This window comes from Verticillium alfalfae, genomic scaffold, assembly GCF_000150825.1.
Source record: "Verticillium alfalfae VaMs.102 supercont1.3 genomic scaffold, whole genome shotgun sequence".
Classification (NCBI taxonomy): domain Eukaryota; kingdom Fungi; phylum Ascomycota; class Sordariomycetes; order Glomerellales; family Plectosphaerellaceae; genus Verticillium; species Verticillium alfalfae.
Window position 1 is genome coordinate 1,724,950 of NW_003315036.1, and position 18,913 is coordinate 1,743,862.

At 56.1% G+C, this 18,913-nt stretch overlaps 6 protein-coding genes across 6 annotated transcripts; 3 read left to right on the forward strand and 3 right to left on the reverse strand.

Annotated features, from left to right (window-relative positions):
• Positions 1-2,146: 2,146 nt before the first annotated feature.
• Positions 2,147-4,396, forward strand: VDBG_03028 (long-chain-fatty-acid-CoA ligase; the record flags this gene model as incomplete). The annotated part of the gene is made up of 3 exons (XM_003006843.1): positions 2,147-2,573; positions 2,650-4,237; positions 4,294-4,396. 3 exons carry the CDS (start codon positions 2,147-2,149, stop codon positions 4,394-4,396), a joined length of 2,118 nt encoding a protein of 705 aa, XP_003006889.1.
• Positions 4,397-4,702: 306 nt separating this feature from the next.
• Positions 4,703-6,366, reverse strand: VDBG_03029 (regulatory protein alcR; the record flags this gene model as incomplete). Its single annotated transcript, XM_003006844.1, has 2 exons — positions 4,703-5,341; positions 5,395-6,366. 2 exons carry the CDS (start codon positions 6,364-6,366, stop codon positions 4,703-4,705), a joined length of 1,611 nt encoding a protein of 536 aa, XP_003006890.1.
• Positions 6,367-8,111: 1,745 nt separating this feature from the next.
• VDBG_03030 (beta-lactamase family protein) lies at positions 8,112-9,183 on the reverse strand (the record flags this gene model as incomplete). Its single annotated transcript, XM_003006845.1, has 2 exons — positions 8,112-8,530; positions 8,592-9,183. The coding sequence occupies 2 exons, from the start codon at positions 9,181-9,183 to the stop codon at positions 8,112-8,114; spliced, it is 1,011 nt and encodes a 336-aa protein (XP_003006891.1).
• Positions 9,184-10,148: 965 nt separating this feature from the next.
• VDBG_03031 (cyclopentanone 1,2-monooxygenase) lies at positions 10,149-12,079 on the forward strand (the record flags this gene model as incomplete). Its single annotated transcript, XM_003006846.1, has 4 exons — positions 10,149-10,281; positions 10,341-10,714; positions 10,770-11,494; positions 11,608-12,079. The coding sequence occupies 4 exons, from the start codon at positions 10,149-10,151 to the stop codon at positions 12,077-12,079; spliced, it is 1,704 nt and encodes a 567-aa protein (XP_003006892.1).
• Positions 12,080-13,344: 1,265 nt separating this feature from the next.
• Positions 13,345-17,033, forward strand: VDBG_03032 (WD repeat-containing protein; the record flags this gene model as incomplete). The annotated part of the gene is made up of 4 exons (XM_003006847.1): positions 13,345-13,761; positions 13,818-13,915; positions 14,233-15,019; positions 15,090-17,033. The coding sequence occupies 4 exons, from the start codon at positions 13,345-13,347 to the stop codon at positions 17,031-17,033; spliced, it is 3,246 nt and encodes a 1,081-aa protein (XP_003006893.1).
• A 649-nt stretch (positions 17,034-17,682) lies between these two features.
• VDBG_03033 (Rpb7-binding protein seb1) lies at positions 17,683-18,867 on the reverse strand (the record flags this gene model as incomplete). The annotated part of the gene is made up of 3 exons (XM_003006848.1): positions 17,683-18,080; positions 18,180-18,355; positions 18,425-18,867. 3 exons carry the CDS (start codon positions 18,865-18,867, stop codon positions 17,683-17,685), a joined length of 1,017 nt encoding a protein of 338 aa, XP_003006894.1.
• Positions 18,868-18,913: the final 46 nt, after the last annotated feature.

Here is an 18,913-nt window from a genome sequence, read left to right on the forward strand (position 1 = left end):
GCAAAGCACGGGAGTCGAGACGATAGATAATCACGACAATGCCAAGCACTTCATCAAGGGGGCGGCGGCAGTCGAGACGCTTTTGTCTGGTGAGAGGACCCCGTCGTCTGTTTCGTCACTCGGGCGGTATCGTGCCCCCCTTACGACTTCTGGGCTGGGGGGCGCATAAGGCGTGTGCACGCACGCGGTGACGGATGGCCAGGTTTGAGGGTCAACCCGAAACAACGCACTTGTCGGGGGCGTGCCCATGCGTTTGGGGACCCAGCGAAGATGGGATGGGTGATTGGCGGGCGGGCTGCCTGACTACCAATTTGCCTCCATTCTATGATCGCTACATGTTCAAGCGAGTCGACGTCAAAATAGCAACATGGCAGGGTTGGTTCAAAGGTACGACATGCGCTGCATCGACATTCAGGGGAGGGCGCTCTCTGTTCCGAGCTGCTCATCGTCTAAGGCAGGACAAGCACTGACCCCACCAGGCCGAGCTCCGATCAAGTCGGCAAGTTTGACTGCCAGCCCTAAGTCGTTCATGAGCACTCGACTCGAGTGCGACGCCCAGATCGGAATCGCCTGAAGTTTGACGTCAGGACCAGTTTCATCATGCCAAGACGATGCGCTTCGTGTCTTCAGGTCTTCAGGTTTATTGGTTCAGATGGTCGGATGGTTCAGATGGAGAGGGTTGCAAGAGCCGATCTTCCGGGCGCAAGAGGGAGAGAGAGAGAGACAGAGAGACGTCCCCAGATTTAGAGACCAGATGGCGGGTTGGTTCGTCTTGGCATGTCGACGATGTAAGGTCGAATGATGGAAGGAAAATGGAGCGTACATATACATATGGGTGGGCATTTTACCTTAGACGTGACCTCCTGGTATGATGGGCTCCTGGTAGATTGGCCTCGAAAGGGAAAGGTCGTTTTAGCAGTGTTCAATCCCGACTTCCCGTTCTTTTGCAATGGTTGACACCTCGTTGTACAAGATTGATACGCAATGGTGGCTTTGTGGCTCACCCCAGGTCGACCCGCGTCGCCGAACGGCACGACTGCGCGCGTGAAGAAAGCGGGCAGCTGGGAAGACCGGCACCCGGATCGGAGGAATCGGATGGGCGATCATCGGGGTCGGGTCGCTTGTGGCTCGCCGGTATTGGCCAGAGAAACCGGGGCGAGCGGTGCCAAGGACAGACCCTTGCATGTGAAAGCTGGGGTATCTCATTTCCGGTTGAGGGTCAGCGTAAGCACGGTTTCTAGCTTCTCTCATTTGCTGTTGGATAGTTGAGGATCGGAAAGACGGCGGTGGCTGAGGTGAGAGCAGTTGGCATTGAGCCGGCAAATCGAGAGGCATCTCGTGTCAGCTGGGCGAAGGTTGAGAATGAGTCTATCTTCTTCATGTGCCATGTAGTAGTCAGCAGAATGGTCCCTGGTAGGTAGCATCCTGGTGATCTGGCCCGCATAACCTCAGGCGGTAGGTACTCAAGGTCAGCATGTCTAGAGCGGCTTAAGGGGTAACATCACTGAGGGTACCTAAATACAGTGCTGAAGACTGCTGTAGAGCCATTGGCTTCCGGCGGTGCCTCTCGCATGCCAAACATGACAGCACAAGACATGCATGCAAACACCAAGACATGCATGCCGACATGCATTCCAGCATGGCGAGCTCGCAACGACTGATCCGTCATCTTCCTTCTCGCGCACCTCGCACCAGAGACAGCGCCTCGGTTTGCCACGGGAAACACGTACCAGGTTGGGCCTAGGGCGACGGCTCCTCTGCTGTAGTCACACAGGGCGCAGTGGGGAAACCCCAGGCTGTGGCGGGGCGCCCACAGGCCCACTGTGGAGGTGCCGAGGCACAGCTGAGGATTGGTCCTGAGCTCCTCGGCCTTCACGTCGTCCAAGGAAAGCAGTCCGAGCCTCTGGAGCCTTTCTCCTCATTTCATCTCTGTCCTTCCCATCCTCAACTCCAGGTCGAGAAGCCCTCCATTCATCGTCGCCCAGCCCACCCTCGTCCTCTTCTTCCTCCTGTATCTTTTCCATTTTCGATACAACTGAGCACCCATCCGCGGCCATTGTGCTCCCCTCGCTCCGTCTGCGACCATCCCCTCCTCCTCCTCCACAAGGCCCCTCCCTAAGCATCCCATCACCACGACCTCGCCAACATGGCTCCCGCCGTCGACACCGCCGCGCTCATCAAGAAGCTGTCTGCGCCCCCGCCGCCCGGCTCTCCCTATGGCCTCCCCATCCCGGGCTCCGAGAAGGAGGGTCGTTCCGCCATCTACCGTCACTGGCGCGCTCGCGACGGTCCTTTGATGACCACCCTCGACCCCAACATCCAGACCATGCACGACACCTTTGAGGCTGCCGCTCAAAAGTACCCCAACTGGCGCTGCCTCGGCCACCGTGCCTGGGACCCGGCGACGCGCGACTGGGAGAACAAGTACACCTGGATCTCCTACAGTGAGGTCGCTGAGCGCCGCAAGAACTTTGGCGCTGGTCTCGTTGAGGTCCACCGCGAGCTCGGTGAGACTCGAGAGAAGTACGGTGTCGGCCTGTGGTCGCCGAACCGCCCCGAGTGGCACATCACCGGTACGTTGCAATGACGAGAGACACGGAGTGCCATGCATGGAAAAGGTGTGACAGAAATGCTGATCCCCACTTCCAGATCTCGCTGCTGCCTCGCAGTCTCTATACACCGTGTCTCTCTATGAGACCCTGGGTCCCGAGACCACCGAGTACATCATCAACCACGCCGAGCTGACCACCGTCGCCACCTCGTTGCCGCACATTGCCACCCTCCTGAAGCTCGCCCCGAGACTGCCCACCCTCAAGGCCCTCATCTCGCTCGATGCCCTCGATGCCGGTGAACAGGCCGGCCACTCCAAGCTTTCCGTCCTAACCGACATTGCTGCCAACCTTGGCATCAAGATCTACTCCATGGCCGATGTCGAGGCCATTGGTCTCCGCTCTGGCCGCCCCATGCACCCCCCTCGCCCCGAGGATCTCCAGACCATCAACTACACATCTGGCACCACTGGACTCCCCAAAGGTGTTGTCTTGACCCATGCCAACGCCGTCGCTGCCGTGTCCGGCGGCAGGGCCTTCTCTACCGTTTCTCACGTCGACATCCACCTGTCCTACCTGCCTCTGGCTCATATCTACGGCCGCATGATTGATGCCATTGCCCTGGCAGAAGGTGCCAGCATCGGCTTCTTCCGTGGCGATGTTCTCGGCCTCGTCGACGACATGAAGATTCTGCAGCCCACCGGCTTCATCTCCGTGCCTCGCCTCTTCAACCGCTTCAACTCGGCTATCAAGGTGGCCACGGTTCAGGCCGACGGCTTCAAGGGCGCTCTGTCTCGCCGCGCCATCGACACCAAGAAGGCCTCGATGAAGCTACCCGCTGGCAAGGCCCACAACACGCATTTCCTCTACGACAAGATCTGGACCCCCAAGGTCAGGGCTGCCGTCGGCCTCACCAAGGCTCACAGCATGATCAGCGGCAGTGCTCAGCTCGACCCGGAGGTCCAGGAGTTCCTCCGCGCCGCCTTCGGCAACAACTTCATGCAGGGCTACGGTCTCACCGAGTCGTATGCCGTGTCCTCTGTCCAGCACAAGACGGACTTCTCCACCGGTAACATTGGCGCCCCTTGCTACTGCAACGAGATCTGCCTCGAGTCCGTTCCCGACCTGGAGTACAACGTCACCGACAAGCCCAACCCTCGCGGCGAGCTTCTTCTTCGCGGACCCAACATCTTCAAGGAGTACTACAAGAACCCCGAGGAGACGGCCAAGACCATCGACGCCGACGGCTGGTTCCACACGGGCGACATTGCCGAGGTCGACAGCCTCGGCCGCTTCAAGATTGTCGACCGCAAGAAGAACGTCCTCAAGCTCTCCCAGGGCGAGTACATCTCCCCCGAGCGCATCGAGAACGTCTATCTCGGCAGCTCCAGCCTTCTCGCCACGGCCTACGTCCACGGCGACCCCCAGCAGTCCACGCTCGTCGCCGTCTTTGGCATCGACCCCGAGAACTTTGCGCCATTTGCGAGCAAGCAGCTCAAGAAGACCATTGACAAGACCGACACGGCCGCCCTCAAGGCCGCCGCGCAGGACCCCAAGGTCAAGAAGGCGCTGCTCGCCGAGATTGACAAGATTGGCCGCAACCACAAGTTCAACAGCTACGAGCGCGTGCGCGCCATTCACCTGGCCATCGACCCCTTCACGATCGACAATGAGCTCCTGACACCGACGTATGTACTCGCGTGCTTTCTTGACCGGAAGACTTTTACTAATCATGTCGATGCAGGCTCAAGCTCAAGAGACCGCAGACGGCCAGGGCCTTCCGCGCCGAGATTGACCGCATGTACGCCGAAGTTGAGGCCGAGACCTCGACTAAGGCCAAGCTGTAAGCGGCGCGTGGTGTCGCCATGGAGTTGGCTGCAACGGAGCCGTCATGACCGATATCGTATGTCGGAAGTTGCTGAAGCTTGTATCATATCCGATCATAGTCTGAAATTTGAGCGTCTCGCCATTCGATTGGCACATTCATATTCGTCGTCGTGGTTCTGCTTGTCTTGTGCAACCCAGATTGTGCTGTGCAAAATACAAATACACATGACAGTGTCGGAAGATCTGAGCTGTCCGTCATGATGACAAGTATTCTGCATTTTGACTTGTCCTACTACATTGCCATATGCGCCAGCACCTGCCCTGATTCAACCGCAAATCGCCAAACCGGCACCCCCTAATGATGATACATTCCAGTACGTTCCCGCTTCACCCCAACCGCCCGAAGACGCGAGATCGCTCTCCGTCGCCGCCGTCCAGCTTTCGGTTGAGGAACTCCCAGTCGCCGCCGTTTTGCCCTCGCTTCCTAGCGATGTGCTGCTGCCGCCGCCTCGGCCGGCCGCGCCGTCGCCCCCATGGCCACCGAGCGGTGGTCCGTCGTCGGCGAGACGGAGAGACGCCAGCGCGTCGGAGAGGATATCAGCCACGCGCCTCGCCATGTCCGACTTCTTCCCCAGGTAGAAAAGCGTCCGGATGCAGTCGTCAGCGCGCTCGAGGCTGTTCCAGCCTTCATGCGGCCCGCCCCACGACCGCACCAGGCCGTACCTTCGATAGTTGTCCGCCTCCTCCATGATCAGCACCGCCGCCCGCGAGAAGGCCCTAATCAGGATTATGGTCCACGGCTCGGCGAGGACGGTCCCCTCATTGACGGCGTGGTGGAAGCCCGGCAGGTGCGGCTCCGTGCCCACCGCTCGGGGCGTCGCGACGCCCGCCAGGTCCGCCAGCTCCCTGACGCTCGTCTCCCGCATGGCGGCCACCATCCTGGCAGCGGCGCGCCTGCGCCCCCGCTGACGGCAGACCGAGGCCCTCGTCGTCAATCTGCTCGACGAGGTCGGCAAACATGAGCACAGCGAGGTGCCAGTGGGGCGGAGATGCAGAAGAACCAGCTCCGTATGCGACCAGGCACGGCGTCAAAGTCGCGCAGCAGGTCGCGGAAGAAGGCGCCGTGCGTGACGTTCCAGTATCGATAGAGCGAAGTCGTGGGCGCGAGAGTCTCCTCGATGCGCGCGCCCGCTTGACCGCGCCGGAGGAGGGTCTGAAGGTAAGAGACGTGACGGTACAGTAGGACCTTGACGGGACCGGAGCGTGTTACGGCCTCGGCGGCGTCTTCGTAGGAGCACGGCCAGCGTAGGCGCTGAGAGGGCGCCTCTAGCGTATCTTTGATGAAGAGATCGACATGCCACCTCTCATTTTCTGCTTCGCTGGGCGGGAGGTCGTCGTGCTGGCAGTCTTGGTCCGCCACCGTCACAGGACGCGCGTCCATGGACGAGGAGAGCGTGTCGAACATGACAGCGAGCCAGTAGAGTAATCCGACTGTCGTCTCGTTTTCGGGTGTCATGATATGAATGGCTTCGGTCCCGGTGCGCCCTTGTGCCTTGGCTGCCTTTTTGCTAGCTGAAATGAAGCGAGACTTGAGAATGTGCATCTTTCGAGTAGCCCTCTCAATATGGACGGGAGGGCCGTCCCTCGAGATGGCGCACGCGATTCTCGACATAATTGACCCTGTCTCGAAGGCACCATCCGGAGTTCGCGCACGCTCACGCTCGCCGAGAAAGTCATCGACGTCATCCTGCGCCCATGGCCTCTGCGCGAGACTGAGGACCATCTCAGCAGCTGCGACCCTGTAACACTCGATGTATTCCGTCTCTTGCAGGGCCTTCTTGGCTTGGTTCCAAAAGTATCGCTGCAGGTCACGATCGAAGCTCTCCTCGACAAACTCGTCAAAGGTTTCATGCGGTGAGGCAAAGCGTGGGACTGGATAGGTTTCGCCTTGTCGCCGACTTCCCTGCGCCCACTGCGTTGCAAACGCCATGATGGCAAAATGAAGCGCTCTGTCCGCAGACCGGCCTTCTAATGCCGTCATTGTCACCAGGCCCGCGGTCTGCGCAGCGCGGTCAAGTTGAACAGTTCGGTGAAATATGCGGTTTGACCACGAAGGCCCCCACTCGGCGAGTCTGCGTCCTTCGTCCCTGCCGCGGGCGCCTTTGTAAGGGCATGTCACTTCAGTGAGCCAGCAGGAGAGACTGTGTTCGAGCACGTCGTGGTAAATTTGAAGAAGATTGGTCGAGATGAAGCCGCTGTTGGTTCTGGAGACGAGGGCGTTGGAGGCGCAAAAGGGGGACAGGGAGGGGCTCGAAGGCCGGCGGTTCCGTCTCCGGCGCTTGTGTGCTCTCTCCCCTGGTATTTCTGCTGGAAGATCAGACATATCTGAAAAGAGGGGCGATGAAGTCAAGTCTTGAGGTGAGTATTCGAAGGGATTGGTGAATTCTGTCGACTCGGAAACGCTGACGCGGGCGTCACAATTAACGTCTGGTTGCGGTGGAGGCCAGACGCAAGGTACGTGGCCGGTCGAGGACTCCCGGAATAGTACTTCAAGCGTCCCTGATGCCGCAGGATCGGTTTCTGTGGTCGCAGTGTCGACGGGCTCAGGCATCCCTGCGTAAAGGCTCGCCTCAAAGTTCACTAGTAGCATGTCTGGCGGCTGGGTGGGTAAGTTGAGAGGCCCGTCTAGATCGATAAAGGCCACAGCTGGGTCAGCGGGAAGACTTGTTTGGAGGTTGGTCCATTGCCACGAAGCCTCGCTTGTCACCTGTCCAGGGCATGGTTCGTTATGTGCGAATGGTTCTGTCGGTGTTGGTTGTGGAAAGCGGCTTGCATGTTCGAATCCAAGGTCACCGCGAGAGGCTGCCTCAATAGCACCGGCAACTTTGAGTTGTGACCATGCCCATTCAACGGTACACGTCTTGTTCGTCTTTTGACAGTAGGAACAAGGTCGAACCTTGGGTGCTGAGCATAAATCAACAATGAGCATTGCAACTTGGGATAGGGAGTGACTGTGCACGGCATGTTTGGAGTCCGATTCATTGAGGGATGTGAGGCACTCACGTTGGAGACCCTGATCTAAGAGAGATATGGCACTGCCGGAGGTCTGCTCTGGCAGTACGAGTCGAGGAACGTCACAAGCCCTCTTAGACTTGCGACATTGGTCGCAGGCGTTGTGATATTTACGCATCCCCAAGAGCAAGGTGGGATCCTGTTACTCTTGGCAGTGAAAATGCGAAGGGGGACAGACGAAAAGAGGCGAGTAGGCTTCATCCCACCAAGTCAGGGGAGGAAAGGCAGGAGTGGATAAGGGAGACGCAAGACGTGGGCAGGCATGACCTGCCGTCCCCGCCCGAGTTGTCACCCCGCATTTGGCTCCGCTACCCCGGACCCACCCTCGGTAGGCCCCTCCAGGACAACCCCCCCAGGAGCTACTGTACTAGGACCTGCCCTGTTCCTGTTTCTTCTTTGCACTTGCTCTACCCAGGTAGCTATGTCAGGGAAGGGGGCAGGTGCAGTGGTTACCACTTGCCGTTCTTCGCGGTACCGAGGCCTCATCACCAGCGCTTCACCGTTGCCAACGGGACTAGAACCACCATCTTGACCGGCCGAGGCCGTCTCACACGTATGGCTCGCTGTTCACTGAGTATCATCGGTATTGGAGCATTGAAGATTGAAGACTAAGACAAACTCTTTTCTTGACTTCCGACCTGAACAGATTCGTCAAACATCACATCACGCCCGAAGAGCTTCATACGCCGCAGCTTCAACCCCAACCCACAGATTCAGCACCTTGCCGTCAGCAAACGGCAGCAGCTGCGTCGCCACCATGCCAGCGATGCCCTTCTCGCGGTCACACCACCACCACAGATTCGCCAATCCAGCCCAATGTCCTGCGCCCTTTGACCTTCCAGTTGCGTCTGCATTTGGCATCATAAACGTGATGCCCCAACCCTGAGGCGCGTTATCGGCCGTCGGATACAACTCGCCCAGGGGAAGTGTGAGGTCAGGCTTTGCTGCCGGAATCCCTTGACGGCTGTAGTTGGGAAACTCGGGGATCTGGTTACGGAACATCTCATCGACCGTATCCTTGCGCAGTATCTGGGTTCCAGTCCGTGCGCAAGTGCCATCATTCAGGAGAACGGCCAGGACCTCTGTGCGGCAGCCGTTAGTACAATACGTGCTGAATGTCCGCTCACTGGATGGTGAACTCACTGCAGTACTCCTGCGGTCTCGCGAACATGCCGGCACCACCGCTGTTGAATACGCTGGCGACCTCGTCATTGTTGTTGGGGTCGATCACCAATGGCAATCGCTGGAGATGGTCTCTCGGCCTCAGCGTGCCATCAGCATCCCTCTGATGCATGTACGCCAGCCTTGAACGCATGTCTTCACCGGGAATCATCGACATGTCGACGATTCCGAGCGGCTGAAATAGCCTCTTCTGCAGGAATTCGTTCAACGTCAGGCCTGTCGCCCGCTGCAGCGCTACACCCGCCCAGTCGATATTGACGCCATACTCCCATCCCTCGCCAGGTTGGAAGAGCAAAGGCGTCTTCATGTCCTCAAACCGGCCAGAGAACTCATCCACTCCTGCCGGAAATGCCCAGTCTCTGAGCCGCTCGTTGAAGAAGGTATATCCGAAACCCGCCGTGTGCGTGAGAAGCATTCTCAATGTGATGCTCCTCTTCTTAGCCTCAAGCGAGCCGTCAGCCCGCAACACCTTGAGGTCTTTGAGCTCTGGACACAACTTCTCCAGGTGGTCGCCATCATCGAGCTTCAAAATGCCCTCTTCAACGAGCTGCATACAGGCGATACCGGTGAGGAGCTTGGTGCAAGAGGCGATCCAGAAGCGGATGCGGAAACCCTTTCCAGCTTCGAAGAGTCCATCAAAGCGTCCTCGATTCCTCAGCAGCAACTACCTGATATCAACTTTGCCGATTATGACAACCGTGGCGCCTGGGATGTCAGACTTTGTGTCAGCGCAGGCATTATCGACGATTGCTGTGAGGCGCTCGACAGCTTTCGTTTTAAAAGGCATTTTCTAGGGATGAACTCCTAAGGGTGAGAGTATGCACAAGTGGCGTGAAGTAAGCGGTCAACAGAGAAGAGAGAAGTATAGAAGCAACGCTTTCAACGTCATCCTCGCGGATTCGCAAAAAGTCGAAATATATACCACCAGGCCAACAATATAACACTACGAGACTAAGACGCATCCTCGAACAGTTCCCCCGCACTACTCCAGACTTAACCCCCGCAAAACGCCCACAACGACGCGGCATCACTGACTCGTGACACCAACACAAAATCACTGTTACCGTAATGGGCAAAGCGTGCGGCGCCAGCTCCGCAACACCTCGGACAGAGGGAGCCGCAGCCGTGTGGCTTGCGGTAGACGTCGTGCATGAGATCCACCGGGAGCGTTTGGCTTTCTGCGGATGACTATCTGAATGCGATCCACCGAAAGTCTTGTCATATTGCGGCAAGCCGTCCGCAACAGTATTACGCAGAATGCGAGTATCGCAGCAAGCAAACTCTCGGTGCTACGGAGACGCAATGACCCCGCGATGGGCATTTGTGTCATGAAGGCAGCGGGCACGAGCTCGCTTGGCACGAGCAACTTGCCTGGTAAAGGCAGGTATAAATGAAAGGGCCAGAATGCTCGCAAGTTGGTATTCAGTCGAAAGCAAGCGGATCAACACTACACGACTTAGCTTAGAAACATCCGTACTCGAATACTAGCAAGCGAATCTTCGAAAACCTCTATGAATCATGGGCGAACCACTTGCCGACCGTAAGAAGTTCAACACGGAGCTGACTGACTACTCTTCCCAACATGCCGAGAAAACCGGGCCATACGCCGAGAACCTGGAAGTTGATGCCCTCATTGTCGGTGCCGGGTTCGGTAAGTGGACTTGGCCCCGGATCTTGACCGTACACCCACGCTGATACTTACGGGCCCAGCTGGCATTTTCATGCTCAAGACTCTCCGCGATCGGGGCTATAAGTCTGTGATCTTCGAAGCTGGCAACGACACCGGCGGCACTTGGCGATGGAACTGCTACCCTGGCGCCGGCGTTGACTCGGAGGTCCCAGAGTACGAGTTTTCGTGGCCTGAGGTCTGGAAGGACTGGAACTGGTCGAGCAACTACCCCAGGTACGACGAACTTCGAGCCTATTTTGACCATGTCGACAAGGTCCTCGGCATCAAGAAGGACTGCGCCTTCAACACGGTTGTCGTGGGTGCTCACTTTGACACTGCCACCGGCCGTTGGAACGTTCGCACGGCGGATGGCCGAGTGACCAAAGCCCGCTTCCTCGTCCTCGGCACCGGCTTTGTGAGTCTCCAATGCTTCACATTCATCATGCCCCCGATGCTGACTTGGCGTGAAGGCCGCCCGACGCTACATTCCCGACTGGCCTGGCATGGATAAGTTCAAGGGCGTGGTCCACCACTCCTCGTTCTGGCCCGACGAAGAGGTCAACGTTAAGAATAAGCGCTGTGCTGTCATTGGTACTGGCGCCTCGGGCGTTCAAATTGTCCAGAACTGGGGTCCCAAGGCCGGCCAGGTTACTGTCTTCCAGCGTACCCCGAACCTTGCTGTGCCCATGCGGCGCCGCCAGCTCACAGTCGCCGAGCAAGAGCGCGCCAAGGTCGTGTACCCGGAACTGTTCAAGCTACGCGAGACGAGCTTTGCCGGGTTTCACTATGACTGGCTGGAGAAAAACACTTTTGACGACACGCCTGAGCAGCGCGAGGCCACGTACGAGCGAGTCTGGGCAGAGGGCGGCTTCCGGTACTGGGTGGCGCTCTACAAGGACAACCTGTTCAACCCTGAGGCCAATGAGGCGTCTTATGCATTCTGGGCGGAGAAGACGAGGGCGCGCATCGGAGACCCTCGCCTGAGGGATTTGCTGGCGCCCTTGGTCATGCCGCACTACTTCGGTGTCAAGAGACCTTGCCTCGAGCATGACTACTTTGAGCAGTTCAACCGCCCCTTCGGTCGATCTAGTCGATATCAGCAAGGACGGCATCAAAGGAGTTTACCGAGACAGGAATCACCCTCGAGGACGGGACGCATCACGAATTCGATGTCATCGCGATCGCCACCGGCTTTGTAAGTCCTTGTCCGTTCAAGAGACATGTATCCCAGCTGACTTGGATGCGCAGGATGTCGTGACAGGAGGTATTTCGACCCCACTGAAGCACGAGGCATATCCGTTTGAGAAGTCACGTACTGACGGTCTCCATAGTCATGACGCAGCTCGGCCTCGAGAGCATCGATGGCAACAAGCTCCAGGAAGAATGGGTCCCCGGTGCCAAGACATACCTCGGCACCACCGTCAGCGGCTATCCCAACATGTTCCACATCTACGGCGTCCATGGTCCAACCCTCCTGAGCAACGGCCCGTCGACAGTCGAGGTTCAAGGCCGCTGGATCGCTGACATGATTGACAAGCTGCAGCACAATGATATTCGGTACATCAATCCCAAGCCCGAGGCCGCTGACAAGTGGAAGGAGCACATCCTTGAGCTGAACAACGGGACGTTGTTCCCGACGACGCGATCTACCTACATGGGCGGAAGCATTCCCGGAAAGAAGGTTGAACCTGTGTGCTACTCGGGTGGTATTCCTGCGTATAAGGTTGAGATACGCAAAGCACTAGACAGTATGGAGGGCTTTGAGATCGTCAAAGGGTGAAAGTTTAATATCGGTGCCCCTGTATTTCGTCAGTCAGGCCAATTCTAGTCACGAGCTCTCTCACACAATGCGCCCCCGTGGCTACCTGTCGGGAGCAATTCAATGTACTATCGCATGGTAGCGATTAATTACTGTCTCTACAGCTTCTTGCATCAGAAAGGTTATGCCAGACATGCCCGTATTCACCTTCTGGTTGTTGAGAATAGAACGAGTCGAACCCGTGGCACGCGACGCGAAAATGCTACGTGACAGCTGGGTGGGGTTTGTACGACCACGCGGGCTGTGGCGCTGCCAAAGCATAAGGTGGCTAGTGTCATATTGTAGTTTCTCGACGAGGGTCGAAAGCCTGTCGATATATATTTGGCCTAGAAAAGGGATCTAGAGAGGATAAAAGTTCATCTGCTAGTGCTCCATCCAGAAAGGTCAAGGATTAGGTGACTACTAAGACGGCGACACGGACTGACGTCACGGCAAGACCTGACGCATATACCTTTATAATAGATCAGTTTGTGTATCAATTGTCTTTTGTCTTTTTCTAAAGATGACTCCTAGGAAGACTGGATTTCCCAGCCCTCTCTCTTTCGTAGTACCTAGGATCGGGTAGGTAGGTTGTGTACTGCCCATTGTTGGCAACGATCAAGTTGACATGCGCTTCATACATGCAATTGTACCTTAGTCACACAAGGATAAAGCCTACATACATTGGTTCTAGGTCATAGTTTAAGAATAAATGCAGTTCTTGTACTCAGGTATAACGACTTTGCATCTGGTAGATGCAATATGTCTAATACTACTAATATGAACGCAACAACTCAATTCACAGAAGCTTAGAGTGAACTTGATAGTCGCTTCCGCTACTTCATCACTCCGATTGCAATAAGTAATTGAGATGTGCGAAAATATGCTATGTTTTAGATAAAATGGATTGATAGTACTATACTTTACTATGAAGAACTAATTTAAAAGGGTCCCGAATTAGGGCATTAACAATAAAAATCAATTAAATAGATAGTATCTACTATACTTATATCTATATATTATATATATTCTATTTTTAGTCCTTACTTTTAGTAAATTAAATTAATAGCTCTCATTCTAGTAAGTACTTAGCAGAGAAAATCATACATTTCTGCCCTTGGGTCCGTGCTTTCCAAGCTAGCGTTGAGAAGGAGGAGTAATAGTGGAATCCCCCTTCGGTACTAACCTTCTACAAATCCTACAACGTCAGTGAGGTGAGCCTATCGCGCGTGACCGGCGCCATGAAGATGGCGATGGACGCGCCGACCGCAATCGGTGGCCAGCCACAGAACGCAGATGCTATTACGAAACAGACTGGCCAAGACCCAAGCTTGTCACAACAGCACCATCAACGAGTCCAACAACAACCTCAGTCTGTGGTGATCGACCTGACGGGAGACTCGCCCCCATCCAGCCCGCACGTCACAACCCGAGACAATGGCCACGAAGAACGGCCCGCCAAACGGCGGCGTGTTGCGATCGCATCGCGACTCCCACAGTTGCAGTCACGTCCGCAGCCGCAGCCGACGCCAGAACCTCCTCTATCGCTCAATGACTGCATCAAGAGATACGTTATTACGGCATTAGACCGTAAATTTGACAGCTTTGCTGCTATCGAGCCGGCTTTTGATGACCTACTCGACACGCGCAAACTCGGGAACAAGGTAGTGCCCCTCCTTCCTCCTCGTGCAAACAAAGACTTATGGTGCATACAAAACAGATAATCCGAGTATTCGCTGCCGACACCATGTTCTCGCGCAATATCATGCATCGCGAGGCTATCTTTCTCAGGAGTACCAAGCTCAGCTGCAGACGGAGGTTGGTGAACATGTCAACACCCTTATGGGCGATCCTGTACGGACCTCCTTCCACATCTTTCCCTTCCCCCCTCCCCCCCCTCACAACCCTTTCACGCTATTTCTACCTCTTGACGCCGACCTTCTATTGTGTAGGTTGTGTCTGACAATGAATTAGTCGTATGGACATTCAACCAATACCAACGGACATTCTTCGCGCTCTGCGTCGACCATACCCCAACAAATCATACTTACACCGAATCGGCAACCCCAGGGAGCCGTGATGGGATGGCAACCGCTGTCAAAACCTCGAGAGTCTTGCGCCGTCCCAGACCATAGTCGACCACATGCGGTGTCGGGGCAGGTCGCAGCAACTGCGGGACAACACGTACGCCTTCCAATTGCGCACTCTCATCCTCCTGCACTCGCCCAACATTCAACACCAGCCCAAACCCCGACTCCTGTGCGGCCGACGCACCTGCCATCCACCGCAAAGACGCAGGATGTTTTGCTACCGAAGATTACCACACCACTTAAGAGAAGTGTCTCCAACACTAAGCTCCGTCCAGCGTTCGGAACGAACCCCGTCTCGCCGCTAGGTTTCCGATCGCACGCAAGGGCAACGGCCTGGAAATACAAGAGATCGGTCAAGCCAGAGCGAGCATCTAAGGATGGCGCTGCACGGCACAGTAACAAGGGCACTGGGGCGTGGGCGTCTCTTCCCAAACGCCCATACCTGGCATTGCAGGAACGGCGATCTATACAAGCAGGAGCTGCGAAGCTCATCCATCTTCCTCTCGAGGAGCGAAAGCAAACCGTCTGCTGGCCATACCATGTTGACTTTACAGAAGAGGAAGTTGAGGTTGCTCGGCAAGCAGTGCGCAAATACCTGGCACGGCAGCCTCAGAGCGGCAAGATGGCTTTGCGAGAGATACGGCGATTTGCTAGGAAGCATCCTGAACACATTTGCCAACTCGCCAACACTTTTGCTTTGAAGGACGGCCTCTCAAGGAGGGATCAGGTGTCGATCAGCAACTTCTTCGAGGACGCCGCTGCAAACAGGGTCAATCGACACAAGGTAGCTACGCGTCTCGAGCTCGACGAGCTCGATGAACAGAATGCTAGAGTCCGTGCCTGCCGCATACCGTCCTTTGCTGTTCGCGCGCGAGGTCGATGGCAACCGCGGGTTTCGGCAGGACCGCAAGCTGGTCAACTTCACCAATGAGTTTAGGAAGGCTCTTGAGGACGAACTTGAATCCCGCGGTGATTGGAACAACTGCGCTGGCGATATCATGACCATCACCTGGGTCTCGGACCACAGCTTTCTTTGCGGTGCTACTGCCCATTCTGACTCCCATAACCAGCAGTACAACAAGCCTGGCAACTTGCTTCTGTATTCTCCCTCCGACAGCAGGCTCCAAGCATATGCGGACCACCGATTTCCTCGGCCCGTTATCGAGAGCGGCGAGAACTCTACCGAAGCTATGCGAGAGAGTCAAGACCCGTGGTTGTATGCATCTGTCGTCTCTTCGACATATGACGCCACGCGTGACCGGGCTTACACGTCAAGCTTTGACAAGACGGTCAAAATTTGGAATGTCGATAAGTTCGGCGCTCGGATGGACTGTTTGGGTACTTGGCCGCATAAAGGCCACGTTAATTTTGTCGAAGTTTCCAAGCAAATCGGGTGGGTGGCTACTGCAGCCGACGTTCCCAATGAGGCCGTAAGGTTGTACGCCGTTAACGACAAAGACATCTCGATGAGCGATTACATCCCACTGTCCGGGACGCGGGTGTGGAACGAAGACGACAAAGAAACGCAAGCTCCTCAGAAATGGAGTTACTACCCAGCCACCATGCGGTGGGGCATAGCTAAGGACGTACAACACTTTCTCCTTGTCGGTTATTCGCCTCGCAGCATCACTGGGGACGACAACGACATCCCTCTCGAAAAGCGGAACTCGGGCGAGATTTGTCTATGGAACTGCAAAACGGGCAAAAGTGTCAAAGTCATGACAGGCTCATCCCAGAATGTGTTCGAGGTCGCCTGGCATCCGACTCAGCCCTGTTTCATAGTGGCGAGCTCACCATTTGGCAAGCACTTTGACGACCGCGTCAAAACGCAGATTCGTATTTTCACACCCGCAGATGTGCCGGAGCTGTATGGCGCGTTCAACGAGGTCCAGTGCCTCGACTGTCCGGCTTCCGACATTAACGAGCTCACTATCATGCCTTGCAGTCTGTCCTGCTGCTACATCACGGCTGCAGCTACGGACGGGAATGTCTATGTCTGGGACACTGCACGCGGTGATAACCCCATCCACGTGCTTCGGCATGGCAGTCCCATCGGTGATGACGTCGGAAACGACGATACAGGCGTCAAGTTTACTGCCTGGGGAACATCACAAGACCGGCTTTACACTGGAGGGTCCGACGGTATGGTGAAAGCGTGGAACATTAGGAACCGTAAGAAACCTCTCGTTCGCGATCTTTTACAAGTCGACGCTCCCATCTCGTCCGGCGTCTTCTCGCCGAACCGTGCGAAACTCGCCATTGGCGATGCAAGCGGACGCGTCTCGCTGCTGTCCGTCGACAAGGCCGACGACCAGCCTGCCAAGTACATCCAAATCCCTCCAGCAACGCAGTCCCTTGTCCACACTACAGCGCGGTCAATCCGGGTGCCTAAGAACTTCACACCCCATCCCACCCCTCCACCCCCTGCCGGGACAGAGTCGGAGTCGGGCATCGATCGAGCCCGGGCCTACATAGCGCAGGGTAATCTCCAGATCCACCAGAACAGGTGCATAGGCGCCGTCCAGGGACCCGCCTACGCCGCCCTCGGTTTCTATCGCGACGAGCTCCACAAGGACGGCGACCACAACCAGCCGCTGCTCGCCGCCACCGACGCCAAGCAGCAGGAAAACCAGACCATGTTCCGCAGCTCGGGCCGCGTGCGCAGGCTCCGCGGCCTGGATCCCGCATCTCCGCCCCTGAGCCAGCAACACCAGCGCAACCAGGCTTTAGTCCTAGACCTTCGGGCCCTCCCCGAGTCGACACAGCTCGAGCTCGCGATGGAAGGCGTTAAGCTCGACGATCCGTTGGAGGCTCAGGACTGGGATTTCGAGTATGAGGAAGAGTAAACCCCGTCTCGCCTAGAAGAGGGGGAAGGCGGCGGGGGTGTTGATATTCCTGAATGTTGTATCATTTGATTTCGAAGTCTCTTCGTCTACATGGCTTGGGCTCTGATAGGGTCTTAGGGGATGAGGCTACAGGTTCTTTGCATGACGTTTATCAGGCTATACGGCGTTTGCTATTAATCCAGATACCCATTTTCACTCTCCTGACACAAAATTCACACTACAAAGCAACTACAGTAGCGTTGGCTCTATACTAAGCTCTGTTTGAGTTGAACGCATTGTTGCCTACGATAGCAATGATTTGAGCCTGCGGCCCAAATTACCCTCAAGAAAGCAAGAGAACACCGATCACTTACACAAAATACACAGGCTTCCACGTCCCGTCTTCGACTGGACTGAATCGCCTGCTCCAACCAAGTTCAGTATCCTGCACAAACATGCTCATAGCTCTGATTCTTCGGCTTCGAGACCCCTACCTCAGACCTACGTGCTATGCGAGTGGCTTCCTCTCAACCTTTCCGGTGGTATCATAATTAGAAATTCAAGCCGAGCCTCCCCCATTGAACGCCGTGCCTTCCCTTCATGCTCCGTGCTTTGGTGGGAGCCATTATAGGCATCCTGCACCCTTCACCATTCACTTTGCAATAACAGGTTACTGGCTATTCTGCTGCCATCCGCCGTAGTTCGGAGGTGCAGTTGGCAAACCGTTGAAGCCGTTGCCCTGCACAAACTGGTTGTTCGCAACAGGCTGTGAGTTGGCGCCGGAGAGTTTCATGTCATCACGACGATCTCGACCGCCATGACCACCACCATTCTTACGCCGCCATCGATCATCAACGTGAGACGACTTGGGTCCGTGGCTTCCACCCTTGTCGGTCTGCATCCGGCGACTGATAGCCTTGGACGACACGCCAGCACCAATCTCGATGTCGGGTTCTTCGACCACGAGACCAGTCTCGATGGGTTTTCCACCGCTGCCGCCGTATTCAGCTGTCAGCATCCACTTGCGATCTGCTTCCGTAAGCTCGCTGATGGGGATGATGCTGATGCCTGTAGAATAATCACTGCATTGCCGAGGACCGAATCCAACACCCCAACGAGTCTGCCATGATGGTTAGCGCGAAAAGATAGTTGAGGCCTGACTTGAACATGCCCTTAATTGCAAGCCCTCGGGCCCTTGTGGAAACTCGAGCGCCTCTTTGGCAGCTTCGGCATCCTTCCGTGTCAACATTTTAACAAAGGCGTGTCTTTTATCCTTATTGACAATGCAGGTCTGGACCTGACCATACTGGGTGAAGATATTGCGCAACTCTGGCTCAGAACATCTAAACAAGGGTTGATGTTAGCGTTGAAATGGATGAGCTAGGTTCTGTACTGCGGGGTATTGGGCTTACGTGACACCTCCAACAAACAATGTTCGGCTGTAGACGCGAATCTTGCCCTCAGGAAGAGTCCGATCGTACTCTATCCATTTTTCGTACTGACTGTGCTGAGACGGTCCCGAAGGGCTGGCGCGACGACCAGCTGGGCTTCGTTGACGGTACTCGGAGCTGCGACCTGCGTCCTCTTGACGGTGCCCAAAGTTGTCGCGTCCGTTGCGGGCCTTGTCACGAGATTCCCATCGGCGACCTGGCGAGCGGGATCGAGAGCGGTTCGGATACCGGTCCGGGGATTTTTGGCCATCATGGTACCCGTAGCGGTCACGTGAATCCGCATGGCCATTGCTAGTGGCAGGAGCGCGGCGCCCCACGTCGGGGCCGAGGCTGCAGGATAGGGAAGCTGGGCTGCGGGTGCGGCCGGGCCCCCTAGATTGCGGCATCACGCCGGCTTGCTGCATCGTCTTGATAAGGGCCGGAATCTGGTCGAACGGAACACCTTGCTCG